The 20,645-nt window shown below is 38.5% G+C and overlaps 1 protein-coding gene across 3 annotated transcripts in view; it reads right to left on the reverse strand.

Annotated features, from left to right (window-relative positions):
* The window catches only part of MAP2K5 (mitogen-activated protein kinase kinase 5), a 263,835-nt gene that overhangs the window by 66,977 nt on the left and 176,213 nt on the right, over positions 1 to 20,645 (reverse strand). For 2 of the 3 annotated variants that reach the window (XM_059915477.1, XM_059915479.1), the window contains exon 17: positions 12,246 to 12,275. The exons of the other annotated variant lie outside the window; for it this stretch is intronic. In XM_059915477.1, the coding sequence (XP_059771460.1) occupies positions 12,246 to 12,275 (30 nt within the window). The remainder of the gene's footprint in view (positions 1 to 12,245; positions 12,276 to 20,645) is intronic. 3 annotated transcript variants of the gene reach the window in all.

Consider the following 20,645-nt stretch of genomic DNA (forward strand, 5'->3'; position numbering starts at 1 on the left):
TTGCTAGAAGACTTGCAGTGACTGGATTCCAACGATTCTATCTTGGGTAGCTTGAATTGTTAGGAAGTTCATTCTTATTTTGAGTCCAAATACGTCTTCCTATAAGATGTGCCCATGGTCTGGAGCTGTAGTGATTAAGTCTAATGACAGCTCTTCACATATCTGAAGATAGCTCTCATGCCTCCACAATGTTTTCTTTCCTGAACAAACATCCTATTGATATTTTCTTCCTAGGATCATTTGCTATGTTTGGTTGCCCTCTATCCTTCTCCCTTCCATTAGTAATGACACTCTAACAGCATTCCCCCGTCCCTAAGCAGCCCATGTGCTTCGTGGGAAGAAGACTTCGCCCCCAGCTTTAGAGATGGGGCATGTGGTTCAGGCTTAAACTAGTTGGCATCACCTAAATGCCCTGGGTGCAGGGAGTTAAACTGGTCCAATCAAACTGAAGCCCAGAGCCTCTGGTTGCTTGTGGGGGAAAAGAGACCTGCTCTTTCCTTCTAAACTGGGAAGCAGGTCACCCCAGGAACTCTACAGCCATTCTTGGTCTGTGAAGGGAGAAGCCTAATAAGAATAGAGCTCAAAGTGGCTTACCGGCTAAAGTTCTACCTAAAACCAGCGATACTTAGATTTTCGGTCACGTAAGTCAATAAATTTCCCTTATGATTGAGGCAACTTAGAGTTGGGTTTTCTGTGACCTGAACCAGAAAGCTGCCTAGAAGGACCCAAGCATGATTTCACATTCTCCTTTGAGGTTACCTTTCTCTGAGTGTGGTGCCATATGTGTACGTTCCTCATAAAGTGTGATATCCACGCCTGAACACATACCTTGCACTGGCTTAGATCACCTTGCTTTGGACACTATACACTGGTAAGTAGACTGTCATAGAGGCTACAAGTGCATTCACATTTTTGATAGCCACGTCACATAGTTGGCTCAGTGGAGAGAAACAGAGAAGTCTGTAAGTCTTGGGCTGAAAAAGAATTACTTCTTTCCTGTACTCTTCTATTTCTTACGTGTTTCATACTGACAGTATTTGAGAGTCAAAATGAGTGGATCATTAAACCAATTACAGAATCTAGACAAGTCTGATGAAGTTTCTACCTGTTGTCTTTCCCCTGTAACTGACAGAAAATGCATCAACCTTTTATTTGTTTGGCTGAGGAGAGGCTTGCCCAACACTGAAGCAGACTCATAGACTTGGTGTCTGAAAGCACCTGAAAGGTTTTGTAATCTGACCTAGCTTCCGCCCCATCTGACCCTTGAATCCATCCTTTACGCCCCTGCTGACCGGACTTCTGTCTGAATACATATAGTAATGCGGAGCTTGCGTTTTCTGATTGTCCATTCTACCTCCTGTTCCAGTTCTACCCTAATAGTACAAATCCACATCCTTTCTTACAGAGAATCCTCAAATATCTGAAGACAACTATCACATCTCCTTGGAAGCTTTTATTCTTCAGGTATTAATGCTGGCAGGGTAGAGTGGAAATACAGACATGGAAGAAAAGGGGATGAAATTATTAATTTAAAGCCTAAGGATGTGTATTGATTCTTAGTTCCTGCTGATTCTAAAACGTGCTATTGTCAACATGTAAAAAAAGTAAAATTAAACTAAATTATCAATTCATCAATTCATACATGTTTATGAAGTACTTACTCTGTGCCAGCCACTGTACTAGACTCTAGGACTCAGATGATGGATAAGATATAATTGCTGGTCCACAAAAACAAAGTGACTTATTAAGTTCCCTGAAATTCAGTGGCAGAGCTGAGACTTAAGCACAGGGCTTGCACGCACCTCTAAATGTCACTGAATATTTGTATAAAATATAGTTCGCTGGATTCAGGACGCTGTCAATTTCTAAGACAGCTTCCCCATGCCTCCCAAAACAAGTTATATTTTTAGGCATTGCAAGGAAGGTTTTCTTTGTGAGCTAAGACTCCACATATCGCTCCTTTTTTTTTTTTTTTTTAACTGCGATATATCTGACAACATTTTTTGGCCTGCTGAGATTCTGAGATAAGCTGTAACTGCAGCCAATACATGGTTCATACAGGATTAGGAAAGAAGAAAAATCTTGAAATACAGTCACATATAACCATGTTAATTAACATGTGTCTTACTGGCTAGACTGTAAATTCAAAATAGGTTTAAAGAGAAGAAGTCATGGATCTAGAATGAACCGAAGGAAGTCTGACTTCTGTTTCAGAGTTTCGGTTCACACCTCTCATATTTTGATATAAGTAAAATAAGGTTTCAATAAACTCTAAGGGAGGACATGGGGAGACGGTGTTGAGTAAGGTGGCTGAAGGTATGGAAAAGAGGAGGAAACTGTTCATACAAGATGAAAGGAGACCACAGAAGTATCTAGTCCAGCATTTTTCAGTCTTTGTTTACCAAATAACTCTTGGTTCATACAAGATATTACTTAGACACATTTTGAAAATTAACAGATAATGTGTTCGTGTGTGCATGCATGTGTGTATGCGTCAGGGAGTGGATGCCCACCTACTGTATTTGGCACATGACTGACCTAGGCCACCTCCATCAGTTTCCAGATGAGGAAACTGAGGTCTGAAAAGAAATAAGGTCAAACAACTAATAGGAACAGCCAGGACCAGAACTCAGGTTAGCTCTGTGTGTGTGGCTGGGCGGAAACCATATACTGATAATGATTCAATTTGTCACTTGTTGGGTGTGTCACTTGCTGTACCCCAGTTGCCTCTGCCCTGAGTCACTGAGCATTTCCAGCTGCCTGGCTACCAAGGAGGCATAGGGCTGACCAAAGAGCAGGGGCTGGAGGGAGGCCTTTAGCCGGGAACATTCTTTTGTTTACTGTATTTTACCAAACTAGAGCTAGGACTGGGGTCGAGGTCTCCTCATGCCCAGAATGGTGCTCTCTGAAACCTGTTTCTGAACAGAAAACAAGACAAGCTCCATCACCCTCTTTGGTCTTTCTTTCCCCAGACTTCCTTTCCTTCCCCTCATGGTGTCACCACCTATAGACCTTGACAGTGTACAGCACAACAGAGTCTACACTTGGTTCTAATTGCTTTCCTCAGTTTCCCACAATTCTTTGGGGACGACACCTTGGCTCTGAGCGTAAACAGACAACTGCCTCCTTTCTTAGCTCCTAGCAGTCCCTGGCACCCTCCTTCCACCTGGTGTGTCCTGGGCAATCTCCAGTCTTAAATCGAATCAGCTCTTTGCTCCTTTTAGGCAACTCACTGATTTTTCAATGAACTTAGCTTGTCTGTTTTATTGGCACTAAAGAGGGTTGGGTTCTTAGCATCATTAACATTTTAGTTGAGGAAGAATTCCCAAACTCCCCAGGCATTAATCCAGAACTGTTAAATATTTAAAAAGTAATCTGTACTCAAACAAAGCTTGGCCAGGTCTGCCCTCTTTTTAACTTGGATGCCAATGAGCCCCTAGCCCCAAATCTACCCAAGTTTTCTATACTGAATGGTGATAAGTAAAACACTGGAGTACAATAAAGTTGATGTCTTTGTCTGTTGTTGCTGCTGCTACTACTGCTGTTGAAGACCACTTCCCCCCAGGGATCCATATCCATCAGCAATTACCTGGCAGGCATGCAGCATCCTACGACAGTAACTTCCATCTCTGTAGACACACCAGTTGGAGGCAGTACTTGAGTGGATGGGTGCGTAAAATAAGGATAGCTATTTGGGCTCAAAGCCTCTGGGTGCCTTCTCTCACTTTCTCCCCCTGCCCCATCCCTCTAGAGTGGGAGACAGTCTGATCCTGTTGCCAAATAACTGGTAATCATCAGTGAGTCATTTAATGGCTATGGACCCCCTTTTCCTCCTCTGTAAAATAAATGAGTTGGACTAGACCATTGTAAGATCTCCTCACATCCTGAAATTCTATGATTCCATGAGGTAGTACCAATGAAACCAAAGGGGGAAAAATGGAAGGCCTTCCAGACCACAAAGTCTAAGAGGGAAAGAAGAGAGCGAAGTCACCCCTAAAAGCCAGACTGGGCACCAAGTTCATTACTTCAAACTTCAATTCTATTTCTGGGCTAAACTGATTATTTAAAAATTGTAAAAGAATCATGGTCCCCAGTTACTGAATTAAAAATGACTAGATTCTGCATATAATTCTATATATTAATGATTGTGATTGTGAATGATAAATTATAACACAAAAAAGAAAGACTGTAAAGGAAGGCTCTTATGGGATCAGAAAAGTAATTCATTTCAGTCCTAACTGGAGTGAGACATGGTCATATATTTTCAGAGTTACATAGGTAAATCCCTAAAGTACTTTCTGGAAATATAAATATACTAATATTACCTTGCTCTTATTTACCACCTTATTTTTTTCAAAGTGGTCTCTTAGGTATTAGCTCATTTGATCATGACGACCAATCCTCCAGCAGTCTAGAAAATGTTCTACGATGTGCCAAGTTAAATTCATAAAGGGTGGCAGGGAACCCCTCAGAGGCATGTGCCAACTGACCTTAGGGTAGAAATCTGAAAATGCAGTGATTTCCAACCTCAGACTGGCTCTCAGTCATCTCAAAGGGATTCATGAAATTCTCAAGCTCAATTTCATCATCTGGTCTCTGCTACATGTGCCATCTCCATCCTGATACAGCACTTCTCTCCTCTATCATTCTACCAACCCTTTCTTACTTCCCTCCCAGTGTTGCTTTAGAAGTCATCTAAGGACATTCCCAAACTATTAGGGAGATGAATGTCACAGTAGCAGTAGTAACCTATTGAGTTGAAGTACTGCAAGGACACCAAATACAACATGCTGCTTTAGACCTTTATCTTTTACAAGATGACTCTCCTCTTGACTAGAATACCTGGAAAGTTCTTTTCCATCCTTCTAGCCTTACAGCCTCAGCTCAAGCATCATCTACCCTGTGAAACCACAGTTTTCTAAAGTGAGCTGACCTCTTACTCTTGCGGCCAGAGCATAGTACCTCCTGTAGGGCTCCTTTTATATCAACTGTCATTTGCTTATGTTTTTCTTCCCACTGCATTGGACTCTTTGACAGCAGGGACCACATCTGTTTCATTTCTGTACTCCCAGTGCTTGGCACAGTGCCAGGACAGAGTAGATGCTCAATGACAAATACATGTTCAATTAAACTGAGATGTATGTCATAAAATAGTTTAGAAGGTGCTATAAAACCAAACCAACATTGGGTTAGTGCTTTTTAAAAAAACAGAGACAATCACTAACCTAGCTGGCTAACTACATATACCTCAATTGAGGTATTAACAAGTAATCTATCTTTAATGGGAAGTTTCACATTTCTAAGCTACCCACATTTGGGGGATGATTTCTCTTCCATTTCTGCTCCATTTTAAAGATATAGTGGGAACCCACCTCCTGTCTTCAGCATAGACTAAGCAAATAAAATTATGAGACCTCTTGATAAGTATGAAATAGACATTGGGAGAAAAATTTGACATAGACAATTAAAAAATTCCTGGGAAGAAGCAAATGTGTATCAGTGAACATCTTCATATCACCTAAATTTCACCTCTGCATTTTATGGAACATAAAATCTGATTTTATGGCTTGAAATAGCAGTATATTTTAACTGTCTATATCCTCAATAGTGAGGATGAAAATAAACAATGAATTAAAACATGTAGGCTAGAAATGTTTGGAGAAATAAAACTGTACACATATCACTCTTTTGGACTCTTGCCAATTAAAGGTTAGAACCTGAAGTTGGGGTAATAACCCACTGCGGTTTTTTTCTTTGACCAGAGATCTCACACAAAATCTGGATACTTACAGTTTACTAAAATCCTTGATGTTCATATTTCAAAAAGTTCATGCAACAAAGGATAGATTCCAAATACCTCTTTTCAAAGAAGGCAAACTTTTTAGGTTTAATTTTGCAATACTAGGTTGGTCTAGGCATAATTAGTACATTAATACATAAATAAGACAGTGATATCTATAGTGTGAATTTAATACTGAATATAAAACCATATTAAATTGTCAAAATTAGGATTAATAATAATATACTCAAAGGATTTTAAAACATGAATAAAATTAGGTGTAAATACTCTAGTATTTTGACATTAACTTTTGAAAAATGTTTAATATTTTAAAATAGTTTTAAGAACATACGCTTTCTACTTTATTACAAGACAAATACTCTATCCAGAGCACAATTTATTACTACAAAATAAACGTATGTTTAAAAGACAGTCTGTCAATTGAAAAAAAAACCTCACACACATTAAAATAGCAGGTTTCCAGGGCAAGTTAAACAAAATATTCTCTACTTGACAAGCTGCTTACATTTAAATGAAAACAGGGCAATTGTGGTCAATAATATGGATTGCATATAATAAAAAGGACCTTAGATCATGTTAATACAAGGATCAGAATGCAGTAACTTCAATTAAAACCACCCAATTATTTAGCAAACTTTCAGATACAGCAAATAAATTAATCTGTTTTAAATGAAAGTGCTCAGATAAGTAGCTTTTTGACCTATGAGTAAGTCTCACTAGCAGCAATCACAGCAAAGCAAGGATCTGCTGAAGCAAGGCAAAGCCCCCAAATCAAACAAATGGTATCAGTAATCAAAAAGCATTTGCAAAACATATTTCCTTGGTTAGTAGCAGGGGGTTCTGAGCAAATGCCGCCTACAGCTTCCTTCATACTTTGATATACAGTGTACGGGGGGGTGAACACATGTTTCTCTTACCCATGAATAAGTGGGGTACTTTGCTTTTTAACAACAGGATATTTTCATTTCTGTACTGTCTTGTGAAAAAGGCCAGTCATTATACTATTAAGAATACATGTCTTTCACTTAAAATCCTCTATTATCCACTTATGTTTAACTTGTATTGGGATTTAAGAATGCGTCCTTATTGAGACAAGTAATATGTCATCATTTTGTTCAGCTAACAGGCCTGACAGACCCTGTCTCCTTGAGTTAAGAACAGCAGATCTCTATTTCGTACATTGGTGGCAAAAGGTGGCAGAGTAAATGAGAAATGCCAATTGGTAGTAAAGATTTTTAATCCCAAAGATGCAGACTTTCCTTTTGCCTTGGTCTTAATTACTCTATTTGGCCAGATGATGGTATGTTTTTTCAATAAAAATGATCTCTGTATATTGCAATAGTTTATTTGAATGCCATTGTTATGTATTTTAACAAATAACATCACTATTCACTATATCTCATATTTTTGATCCTTTTTACTACTTATCATCTTCTTTATTTGAAACAGATTTTTAACAGATAATCTTGATCATTACAACAATATCTTGCTTGCATTTTATTCAAATAATTCTTAAAAACAGCTTAAAAAGCCGTTTGGAATAACATCAAGCTTGCCATCAATCAAACGAAAAAATTCCGCTGGCGGTTGTATAAACATCAGATCAAGTCTGATGTCTTCAAGGATTTCAGAGTGAACCATAAAAAACTCCATTAACTTCTGACAAAGAATGCAAATTAATCACAACATGGGGTGAAATGAAATTAAAGGCTCTTTTCTAATCAATGACAAGGCAGGATGAAATATTTGTTACTCTCTCTGCACTCAGACTACCTAGGATGTTTGCACTTCCCTCGCAAAGCCCCAAATGTAAGGTGTGAGTACAGATTCACCCAGTTGCTGTTTAGCCCTCCCCCCAACCCCCCGCCCCCCGCACCCCAGAGCTATCTGCTTACAAGTCGTGGAGATTCACAAAACACACTAATCATCTGAATCTCAGGTGCATCCAATTTGTTATTCACACTCTCCCATGCCAGTGAAAAGCCTGGCGCAGACAGATGCACCAGGAACCCTAAATGACAGTTTTGGCCTCCGGAAGTACAATCACTACAGCAAAATCTAGTACAGCCTCCAGGTGAAATGTCTGGAGCTCCATATGGAGCAGGGAAAATTAACAACAAGATGAAAATCACTGCAGCAGCAGGGAGTCGGAATTTTTGAAAAAAAAAAAAATGAAATTTAAAGATGAAGAAAGAGAAGTAATAAATTAATGGGGTGTGAAAACATTCAAAGCTTTACAATACCAGGGGCACTATTTGCTCAGATTTTTTTTCTTTTTTTAACTTCAGGTCATTTTGATGTAACTTATTAACCAAGATCGGGAAATGTAGCCAAAAGAAGAAGAACATTTTTACACATGCAAAAGTACCTGAAATACATTTGTATCTATATTATCTTCACTTTCCTGTGGCATCTTGCTTACCAAATTTCCAAATGCCAGAGCTGGCACATCCCCTGAGAAGTCTCCTTAATGGATTTACTATCATCCTAATGCAGGGTACTGTTGTAAAGTCTGAATGAAGGATGACAATTTTTAGCAGGCAATCTTTTTCATTTCTCCTAAATTATGGTGCCATTAAACAAACCATTGCCCACCATCATGTTTTTTAAGTCAACTGGATTTGGATCTACGTGATTAACTATACACAGCTCTAGTCCTTGTCCGAACTTGCACATTTTTCCCGATGACTATTAAAGCTAAATTGTTCAAGAAATTGAGATACTATCTGTTTACCAGATGTTTAAAAACACAAGTTTTCATTATGCTGTTGCGGAATATCCTTCACAGGCACCCAGAGTTTAATGGCACTGGGGTCAGTGAGAGCTCTGGGTCCCTCCAGATCCATCACTCTGCTAAACACATGGTAAGCAAAGCAAAAGGGCTCTAGGGAATGGTCTTGTCATCATCTTCCATGGACAAACCCTTCTCATCTACACAGGAGGCCTCCCGAGGGCAGAGAAGGAGAGCCAGGAGAAGGGCTTGGTGGGGCTGAGCGGCAAGGAGGGCAGTGGTTCGAACAGCCAACCAAAATCAGAGTTCACAGAGCCAGTCATTTGGTTTAGTCGCCTGCAAGTCCTCGCTCTAACTGTACCCATTCATCCCCAAGGCAAGGCGCCTCATCTCTCTGAGACTCAGTCTGCTCACCTGGAGGCTGGAAATAACAGTCCCTGCAGGTGGGATACACAGCCCGAGTCAGATAACAGCAAGTGCTTTGGAGCTGGTTGTCGGAAAGGTGCGAGGTGAATCTGACATCGTTGTTCCTCTATTATAAGCTGTAGTAATAAGACCGTGTATTTATAATGGCTCCTAACCTTTCTTTCCATAGAGCCCTAAACTGCATGCCAGTGAGGCTACGCAACTTTAAGGCCTAAAGGAAACTAAAATAGACAGTGTTTTCAAATAACAGATAAAAACCCAACCCCCCCAAACAATGAGATTCATGGAGAATGATTATCTCAACAAAAAATCCAGTCCTTTAACCTTTATGTTGGTGCCAGGCTACTGACTCTCCCTGCTATCTTCCCAACACCCCTCCCTCATCTGCATCCCCACCAGATACACACTGTGTCACCGGCAGGAAGAGGCGCTGCTAACGACGCTGTCAGCAGCACTGGGCTGGGGGAAGGACGAGTCTGGACGCTGGCCTCGCCTCCCCTCTTTCCCTTCTGCTCATTTTACACTCTGCTCCAGCTGCAGCTGGCAGTTTGCGAGCGCATCCTCTTGCAACCTTTGGTTGAGGATTAGAAATTCATATCCATAATCTTATTTGATCTGCATACTTCTAATCAGATAGGAAAGGTAGGTATCAGGATGCTCATTTTAGAGATGAGGAAACAGGCCAAAGCCAAGAATTAAGGCCTGCAGTGACCGGAGCTTGTTAGAGCTGGGTTCTAATCCTAATCTTCTGGCTCCTGGTCTAGAGTTCTTTCAAACAGGCCAGTCTCCTCAGCTTGCCACTAGTGAAGGCAGCTGAGATCTGGTTCCCTGATTTGACTTTGAGTACCCAGCCCTGGGTACAGAAGGGATGCAAAACTGTGAGATCTTAAGGATATATGAAAATCTTTCACGTGTTCAAGGGCCAGACCAGTGGGTAATAATTAAGATGAGGCAGTCCTCAGCCCGGTAAATAAAGCTTTGAGTCTATGGCTGCTTTGTAAACTAGTGAGTTACCTATCACTGGAGGTGTTCAACTTTGCTTTTCAGAGATATTGTAGAGAGGTTTGATTCAATGTTGTCTGAGATCACTTTCCACTCCTGAGAGTATGTGATTCACTCCTACCTATTCCACTTGGGATTCAATGGCCCCAAACCACCTACAGTACAACAATGAGCAAATCAGCCATCCTGTTCGTCCAGTTTATGAGGGGAGGCTATCACACAGAGTGGTCAGGGGTTCAAATGAGATAATATGGGCCAAAGAGAAGGTATTATTTCATAATCCAGTCCCTGTGATACTATCAAAATAAACATTTTTCTTCATGTGCTTTATTTGAAGGCAAAAGGGTAGAAAAGGAATCTATAAAGTAACCTTTCCCAATCTTCAGTCTATAGTACAAAGCCTGTAAAATAAATGCCAACTCCATCAAAAGTCATTACTGATTCCAGCAAGGAAGTGCACAAACTTCTGTTGAAAGACCTGGGAAATAGGCCTGATGGCATCAAAGCTGCTTCTATTATTTGAAATGAAAGTCCCAATTTGGTGACAATATTCTATCACGATTCAAGGAATACAGTTTTCCCCTTACTCTGGCATAACAGTGATTGCTACCTAGGGAGTTCAGCGCATTAGAATTTTCCAACTTCCACTCGACTGATCAAGTAAACATATACTTAAACATTCCAGAAAACAATACTGCAAAGGTAGACAGCCTCTTTCTAAATTCTACCAGAGCCTTCAAAAGCTTCATTTGTCAAATGCAATTGTTTCTTAGACTTATCACTTATCAAATCTCACTGATTAAATACTCTAGGCATTAGGAATCTCAAGAATACAGCTACATTCCCAATTTTTGTATTTTTTTTTTTCTTAGATGGCTTATACAAGTTTTCTATTAAGATTTGTTTGAGAGAAGTTATATAGTGCCTCTTCTCTTCATTTACAAAATCTGAGGGGATTGCATACATTGGCCAAACAGTGAATTGTTTAAAAATTACTGACAGAATAAGAGGCTTACCAAGATAAATATTCTAATGAGCTATAAATCCTGAAAATGTGATTTTAATTTGATGGGCTACCTAGAGCTAAGCAGCAAGGCTGTATACAGTAAAATCTCACTAAATGCGAGCATGCATGCCAAGTGATTACATTTTGGATCTTCTCTTTAAGGAAAAGATTATGTTTAAGCAAAGAATCCTACAAATTTGAAAAGTGAACCTAACAACTTGGATGATTTCTCCTCCACTTATCTGATGGCTTTAACTATAAAAGAAAAAGGATACAAAAGAGACATTTCAGCGTGTGAAGGGGCTTTAAATGTCCACATGGGTACCAGGACAATTTGCTTAAAACTGCTTATAAAGATGGTAGAGAGAATGAGCCCCATCCTATTATTCAATAACCATGTTTGTGATGCATCTGCATAATCTAACCATGCATAAATTAGTATGTGTAATACAACACTTATTTGCATAATAATAGCAAGTTAATAGATGCTTAAAGAGCAGAGACCAACACCACCTTTAAATCAGACATGCCTCCAGGCACTTTGGCCTGTACAGACCAAGATGCCAGAAAAACAGGGAGCATCAACCAACAGTCAAACCATTCATTTTTCATCCCTCTAGACATTTCACTTATTTCCCCCCACACACTGGGGAATCATTTTCAAACCACAAAATAGCTTTATATTTTAAGTGCTAGCACCCTTCTATAACAAAAATCTTAAAGAAATTACTATAGAGATTATTATCAGCAATGGTTAACACAATGGACATTTTATTTTCCTAGAAATGTAAATAGGAAGGGCAAATTTTTTAAAAAGAAAATGTTCGAAATCACAGCCACATAAAATTGGGGGCACATCTATTTGCTTAGCAAAAAATAATGACCTAGATTAGATATTTTCACCCTTCACCTCAATCCTTTAATTCAAATAACTAATTGAATCCAAAAACGCAAATAGTGTATCAAGAAAAGGCTGTGCCCCTCTTCCAACCTCAGTAAGAGCACATGGTACTGGGTTGGGATGAGGAAAAACATTACCAGTGTCACACAAAGGAAGAGCACAATGATGGCTTTCAACCTTTAACAAAGAGGAAAAAAATCTGGAGTATAAAAAAATCAAAAATCAATAGAGACTCCTAAATGACTCCTTTAAGATATCACTTTTCAATTTAACAGGACAGATTTATTTGTATGTGGCTCAAATGTTCACAATTGCTCCCTGCACTTCATACATAGGAATGAATGTCACAGTGGAAAACGGCAGTAATGAACAATCTTACCTGAGGATATGGAAACCTCCCAAGAGCAAGCTGAGAAAGGAAATAATATTTGTCTAGTTATAGATTTGCATGCAGGGCAGATCTTAAGACAGACAAGTACTAAATTTCAGAATTACATCCAGCAAATATAAAAAGCTCACAACCTTAAATGCACAAACTAAATTATTGCTGTAATTACATTGAAAGCTATATATAGAATGAACATTCACATTGGACAATGTTGTATCCCTGATAAAATATTCTATTTTTAACAACTAAACACTACCCTTACGTAGTTTCTCTTAGGAATATTGTCAGCTGTACGGGCATTATTTACATTTACAAGTGTACGACAGTTTCTTCTAGACAGAGATGTAAAACCATAGGATATTGTCGGATTTTCCTCTTGTAAAAATGGAAACACTTAATTGCTCCTAGCCCACAGCTCTGTAGAATTTTCAGTTATAAGTATTATAGGAAGAGTTGTAGGAAATGGGGAGTGGGCCATGTGAAATAGAAAATTTTGCCATTATTTTCATTCATTTGTTAGTTTTTTTCATCCATTCATATTTAGAAGAAAAGAGCTACTACTAGTGGGAAAGTGGCATTTCAAGACTGTGAAGTTGGAACTATAGGTCTGAAATTGGGTAAGTGAATCCTTACAGCTTCCAATTTTATTTAATTTGTAAACTGTGATGTGTTTCTAGGCCACTCACTTAATTTTGGTCTTTGGATTCTCACCTGTGAAAACGAAATGATTCAACCAGGAATAGGATTGATATGAAGTGATAAGATCAAATTTACCACACATACCATAATTTACTTAAAGAAAACAGTGGCTAAATTTTGCAACTTCATAATGTGGCCCATCGTCAGGTCTGAAATCCTTTATAGGTATTTGTAAATATTTTCAAAGTAGAATCACTACATCAGGGAACTTTGAAGCTAGAATGGATCCAAGGAAACATCAATCTATTTTACAGATTAGAACCCCAGAGTCCCATTGAAGATGTTTCCACACAGTTAATCAGTAGAAGCCTGGGGACTGACCCCAAGACTTGCAACTTAATCCAGGATTCTTTCCAGCATATTACATTGCTTTTCTAGATCTTGAGAAGTTGTGCACTTATCTCAAAGACACTGACACTGCTCAAACATTTTTGAACTCCTCTTTTGGAACTGTGTTTAGAATCATTTCAAGTCACAGAAGAACAACTACTTCACTTTATCAGAACTGCATCTTATCTTGAGCTTAAAATTATACCCCTCTGCTTTTTGATCATGTAAATTATTTGTTGACTCAGGTCTGAATGGCCTATGGGTATTACCAAAACCCAAAGCCAACCTCAAAGAATAAATATTTTGCTCCTTAATAAGGATAGACATGAAGATGCTGAGGTTAATTTTTAAAGTTCTAAAACCAGTTTGAGCAACAGCAATGTAATAGGAATAAACCATATGACCATGTAAGGTGACTACTTGGAAAGGGCCAACACTCATTTGGATGTGTGTGTGTGTGTATATATGTGTGTGTGTATATATATACATATATGAATACTTGGTAAGATTTGTTACCTTGTACTCATTTCTTGTATACTCAGAGTTCTCAGATTTTTAAGACATGAAGTTATACTATCATTGTTTCATTTGGTGGACGTCATTAATCTGTTCAACTATAGAGTGAAGGAAAGAGAGTGTGGATGTTAATCAAACTCCCTTTCACAGTTTTGTGTGATTATGTCTGTTGTCTATATGCTGCTATTAATTAGGAAGGGGAGGGACTCAGCTCTCCACTGCCTCCACTCCACCCTCACCCAATATAGGCTATTGATTTGACTTACATTCTGTAAATACAGTGTGTTTCTGGCCAATGAGAATGTGCACATTGATTCAGAAGGAGCCACTATGGTCTTTTGTGGCAGTAATGGGTGGGCTAGGCATTTGCACAATTCTGTACTGAACTGACAGGCAGTGACTGCTCACCAAAAGCTGTCACCTATCATCACACCCATCTGCAGATTATGAGTTTTGCACATTCTTTCATTTGGAAAAAGTAGCAAGAGGAGGGTCTCTCGTCTGAAAAAGCTGACAGCTTAACAACTACTAGAAAACGTTTAGAACAGCCTATCTGAAGTCCTTCTACAGGTGCTGCACCATTCACTCTGGTACATGTTGAACATGTCATTAGGGCCTACGGAAGAATTCTGTCCACGTAGCTTACCAGCAGAAGAAACTTGCCCACCATATATACAGTTAAGGTCTAAACTAGCTGGCCAGTGCCAACACTGGCCATTGGTTCTTATAGATTAAAGAACTAAGCAATGATAAAAGGAAGACTTTTTTAAAAAAAAAGAGTGGGATGAGGTGAAAAATATGAACTTTTTCCACTTCAACACGAAGCCTCAAATTCTCAAGTCATCACCGTTCTATGGAGAGGCAAAGCTACAGCAGACTTGGGAATGTGCACTCATCTACTTGGCCCCCTCTCACAACTGGTAAAAGGTAATTAGGCTGGCTGATGATATTCATTTACTCTGTAAGAGACCTCCATCAAGAGAACAGAGAGAAAATTCAGCAGGGAGCCTCTCTGTACCAGCCTGCTTGGGAACAGGTGGCAATGCTTGAACTAGTGACCTCAACATTCTTGGAACTGCCTTTACTTATGTGCACTTTCCTGATATCCTGTGGAAGCTCAGTCTTACTTGTCAACTACATTCCTGCGAGGACTGTTTCTAACGCATCTTGCAGGTCTGACCTCTTTTCAATCTGAGGGCAGAGAATGGTTCCCTGCTCTTGACCAGAGACGCGCAACAACCATTTCCTCTCCCACAGTGTCACCACTGGGCTGCTCCAGTGGCAAGCCAAGGATTCCTCCAATTCTGCACTAGTGAAAACTGGCAGCAGTACTATAAGGCTGGCACCACAAGCAGTCATTTTAAGGCCCTGGGAGAGGGAGCTGCCTTCCATGTATGTCTCTGCCCTTTTAGGTTTAATGCAGCTGCAATGTTTATGTTCTACACTATTTGTCTTGTGGCAAAATAGAAGAAAATATATAGCTAAGCCCTAGAACCTTTTTATCAAGTTCAATTAGGAGAAGGTAAAAAAGGAAAAGGGCTCTTAGCAGATATGGCTGAGGCTGTCAAAAGTCAAAATAAACACTGAACCCTTATGGGGAAGAGGGAGCACATATGCTATGAGTGAATATTTCAGAGACAGACGGACCTGGGGCCATTCTGTATCTTTTACCCTTACTGGTCTATTAATCTACTTGCATTTCCCCAGTTTTTATTGTCAAGGTATTATAAATTAGGAAACTTACAAAAGAGAGTATGTAATCTTCTCTGAAATGGCCTGCAGATATGTCACTGTACTAAATGTGTTTCAGATTTAATGAAGCTTTAATGTCCTTTTTAATTTTGCCTGTTTCTGTATCACCAGGGGTCGGGCAAGGCAATCAGCACTCAAGAGGGTGGTTTGGTTTAAAACTAGGAAAAAACTCATTTGCTTATGAGTTGCACTGTATTTTCTTAATTAAATTTACTGAGTAAAATGGTTTAAGTTCAGCCAACCAATGACCTTTGTATGTAGATTTAGATTTATAAATAGGTTAAAGAAGAAAAAAAAAAGAATCACAACAAAGCAAACAGATTAGGGCTAAGCCAATGGAAGTCTTTCCCCTCTTTATCATCTTTACAAAAGAAGCGTTCAAATTTAGGCAGCTTAAGTCCAGTTCAAAAAAAGTATATTGAAAAATGTGGACGCACAGAAGCGCCAGCAATTCATCAAATGACTCTAACATCCTTTTCATTCCCAGCAGGGGAGCGGCTCACATTGTAAAAGATTTGGAAAAGCTTTATTTATTTTGGGGAAGTGGAAGTAGAGATGAGGGAGGGAGAGGATTCTATTTAATGTTAAATAAAAAAGTGCATTTTAATTCTAAATACATAAGATTCAGCAAAGTGCTAAATACTCTGTTCGTTGTGGGAGATTTACTATTCAAAAGGCAGAAAAAGAATGCTCTAAAAACATTTACCAGTTGGGAATACACTTAAATAACAGCAAACCACTAACCTCTCACTGTAAAACTAGGACTGCCCCTTAGTGTTATCTTATTGATCTTTGATTTGTCCAACCATAATCTATGAAATACTCTTGAGTTAGCAGTTTCTGAATATGCTGGATTTTATAATTTAAATAACCAATATATGTGTGGGTGTGATTATAACAATTGCCAAATACATAACAAATGCATGATAGAAACATTTGTATCTTAACAAAAAAGGTAGAATATATTTATTTACAAAGCAACAAAAATGGCTTCTGTTGACAATGAGAATAATTATTGTCATGAAGTCATAAATGATAAAGGGAAAACATACATTGTAACCAGAAAGCAAGTGCAGGACACAAACTCAGGATATGTTCTTGGTGATCAACTGACCAACTTAGAATATCAACAGTGTGGGAGTAGCTTTAAATTTACAGTTATACTGAAGAGCACTGGATTTTATAAATTCTTAATTTAGACATATTCTATGTTTCTCAGCAAAACTGCAAATTGAAAATAAGCATTTTCAATATAGCCAGTGATCTAGTTGAAGGAGGACTTTATAGTCTGAAATGTTCTAAAATTTGTTCTTAATTACCCTTGTGCACATTTTACACAATTAAATTTCCATTGAAGGATTTTGCATTTAGATTGTGCACTGCAGTTAAACCTTTATTTTATAGAAATGCAGTAGCCACTTTGGGACATTCAGACACAGGGAAACTTTAAAAAATCAGACTTAACTACTGGATTACATAAAATTCCCTAGGTGAGATTTCATCCCAAGACCAATTTACACAGTCCTAGAGAGAGAGTTTAAATCATCTGAAACTATGCTAGCGAAGGACCGTAATAAATACTAAATACCTCAAAATCTACCCTAAGATTTTACTTTTTCTTCCCGTGTATCAATTTCACTGTCCTCTTACTGTATGATTTAAAAAAATCCAAAGGATATAACAGCAATTTACCAGTGTTAAAGTGCTTCGGAGGTTAAATTGACAACAAAGAACACAGAAACACAAAGCATTTTGAAGTAGGGTTTCAATTAAATGTGGAGGATTTAGTAATGCAGTACCAAAAAAAAAAGAGTTACAAATTAATTTAATCTTCTGCCTATAGTTTGCAGCTGCACTCCGAAGTGTCTAGGGCTTAAGAACAAAGCCTTGAAAGGCCTCGGAGTGAGGAAAGCTTCAATTTTTAATGTATAACGCCATTAGCTGATAACTTGTGGAATGCGCAACCCCTGCGGAGGGGCATAAGTGCGAGTAACAGAGACGGATGAAGTGACATATTTGTTCATGTCTAGAACTATGAGGAAGAGGGTTATTACTAACACCATCAGGCCCAACAGAAATATGCCCTAATAACCTTTGGGACCCTCCACATTATCAGTTTTCACTACATCAAATATATTAAAATCAAAACCTAATTCACTTTAATTAAAGACAATTAGTTTGTTTTACTATTATTGTTTTAACTTCTGTGACATTATAATACATTGCAAATTAAAGATGGAATATTAAATATAACGAAAGCATCAAACTGTGTACACCTTCCCACCCATGCTTGGTGAAATCAGCTTATCACCGGTGTCTATTTAAGGAAATTCAAGAACAACCATCATTAAAAGTAGTGCAGAAACATTTAACCCTAAAAAGAATACAGTGGAACCATGCATATGTTTTCCCTATTCAATTTATACTTCTTTTCACATAATGCTTTCCTATAACTCCAAGGATTTCTTTAACACAAACAGAATTATGGCCCAATGGAGGCACAAGAAGCTTAATTAATTTGCCCAAGGTCATACTGTAGGTTGGTGGCAAAGCTTGTTAAATTACTGGTAACTCTGGGCTCTACAGATGTTTTGGCAATGGCAAAGGCCCCTGTCTGCAAAGGCCCCAGAGACTTCTAGTGCAGAGGGTGAATGAACCACGGCAAATAACTCACGACGCCTGTTCAAAAGGTGCCAAGTGCTCTGGAGAGCTCACAACATTTTCTTTGTGTAGAAAGAGCCTAAATGTGAGTTTCCCACCAGGAGTGCTTCTTAACAGGTCCCAATATTTTAAAAAGAACTATTCATCCTCACCAGAGTCCATTAATAAAAAGTAAATTTATTTTAACTTAAAGATCCCAAGCTCAGTAGCACAAAGAAATAAATCAAACATTTATCCATCATTCAGAAGGTCCTGCATTCTATCCCACAGATTACTAATAATAATGGAGAAAAGACAGCATCACAAATAAATGTTTCTAATACAGTGGGTTTTTTTTTCTCTTTTTAAATTAGAAATGGGTTTCTTACAGTGGACACTTAAATGGGGCCAGGGCAACAGTAATTCACAAGTACAATATCCTAATGCTGTTCCTTTAATTGCTTTATTTGTTTTACTGTTAAAAATGATTGCTTGCTGTAGTCTAACCATGAATGCTGAAAAGCATGATACATTGAGGTCTCAGCCTGGGCAAACTGTACCTAAACTTACACTTTATTGCAGCTTAGTTCACAATCTTCACCTAATATAGGGTTATATCCCAGCGCAGCAGGAGGATAAATCATCCTGGAATATTACTCTGGTAAAGTTTAGCTGTGACTGGAGCATATGTGCTTTCGAGCCACTGAAGCAAAGGCCCATAAAATACACTAATTACTGGAAGTTATGGTCACTGAGTGATTGATAGCGCTCTGCAAGGCAACTTCCTCATTTTCAGCTCTTCTGACGGGGCTCATCCGCCACATAGCAATTATTAATTCATGACCCACCCCTCAGGCATTAGTACCTTTACTTCTAATTCTCCTGCTACCAAACTACTGCTACAGCTGGACACTGTCTTTCTTCATTCTGATGGCTGGGTAAGGATGATAAAAAGTAGATTTCACGCTAAATGCTATTGTTTTGAATCTTTAAATGTTGCTTGGTCTTTCTAACCCTTCTGTCCTAAAAAACATAATTCTCCTTCCTCTCCCATAATGCTATTTCACTTGCATCATTTTCTATTTTCTCTTTAAAAAAGAATTTGTGTGTGTTTATGCATATATATGTATATGTATGCATATATGTGTATATATGTGTGTGCGTGTGTTTGTATATGTGTGTGTATATATCAATCTGTCTGTCTATACTGTATTAGATCAAAAACTCTGAATAATTTTTTAGTGGAACACTGTGGTTTAAATGCAATATATAACTTCAACTAGGCCATAGTAAATATGAGGCAGCTAACTGATTAAAAAAAAAAAAAAAAGGCAACCCCCCCTAACCCTCCATTTAAATAGACCCACTTTTGCAGCTTTGAAGACATTCTAATTGTTTCAAGTTGATTTCCATCAGTAGCTTCACTCAGAGCAATGCTAATTAAATAATATCTGGGTATATAACTGAATTTCTAAAAGTCACTTAGAAACAACTGCAAAGGTCTCTTTTGATGGTGTTCTGTGCCTTGAGAGGAAATTCAGTGAGAGGCTCTGAATTAAGGAGAGATAAAGTTCAGTCATGATGGATGAAAGCAGACATTTTACTTTTCTAATCGAAAAATAAATGTTCTTCAAATTTTGAACAACTCAAAATGCAATACTAAGGGTGGTTTTCCTAGGTGGAATCTGAGATAGTGTAACGGATGAATAGATGACTCCAAGCTACCTATCCTTTCAGTTTGTTTCAAAGTATTCCTCCTCTTCTGTTGGGAGTTAGTCCCAGAAAACAATTTTGAGGACAAATTCCATACCCTCCCTGTTCATACCATTCACTGGGCAGTGTATCACATCCCACCTGGTAACTATCTTCCTGTATCTCTAATGCCTGGTAAATTTCACTTGTTTAAGGGCAAACTCTAAGTCATAAACTTTCATACGCTCTCCATGACACCAGAAATAGTATCTTGCAGTAGGCTGACCATGAGCATTTGTTGATTATGATATATGCCCTGATGGTGATGTCTCCTAGAGCTTGGTCAACTTGGTGTTGCATGGCTTGGTTGCTTTACTATTAAAGCTACAACACTTTAGTAAACATAGTATACAAACTTTTCAGTATTAGGGGCTGATAGTTTTAACTGGCAAGGCCCTCTTACACATACTTCACTGCTTAGAATAATCACTTTCACATACTTCAGCATTATGATTAATTTAGATGGCTTATTTCTTGTTAAAGACTGAAGGGGTACAAGAAGGGAAAAGATTAGAGTTAACTGCCCCCAAATCCATCTCATGTGCTTAATGCAATAACCATTTTAATCTTCACAGTAAGAATTAAGAAATGACACTCTTTCAATATGTTTGCACAACGCTGACCTGTGTGCTCTAACAGTGGGTGGCTTTAATCCTGATAACAGCCCCTAGAGACCTAGCTTGGTGGGGTGTCCTCCATTTC

This window comes from Balaenoptera ricei, chromosome 2 (genome assembly GCF_028023285.1).
Source record: "Balaenoptera ricei isolate mBalRic1 chromosome 2, mBalRic1.hap2, whole genome shotgun sequence".
In the NCBI taxonomy this organism is placed as follows: domain Eukaryota; kingdom Metazoa; phylum Chordata; class Mammalia; order Artiodactyla; family Balaenopteridae; genus Balaenoptera; species Balaenoptera ricei.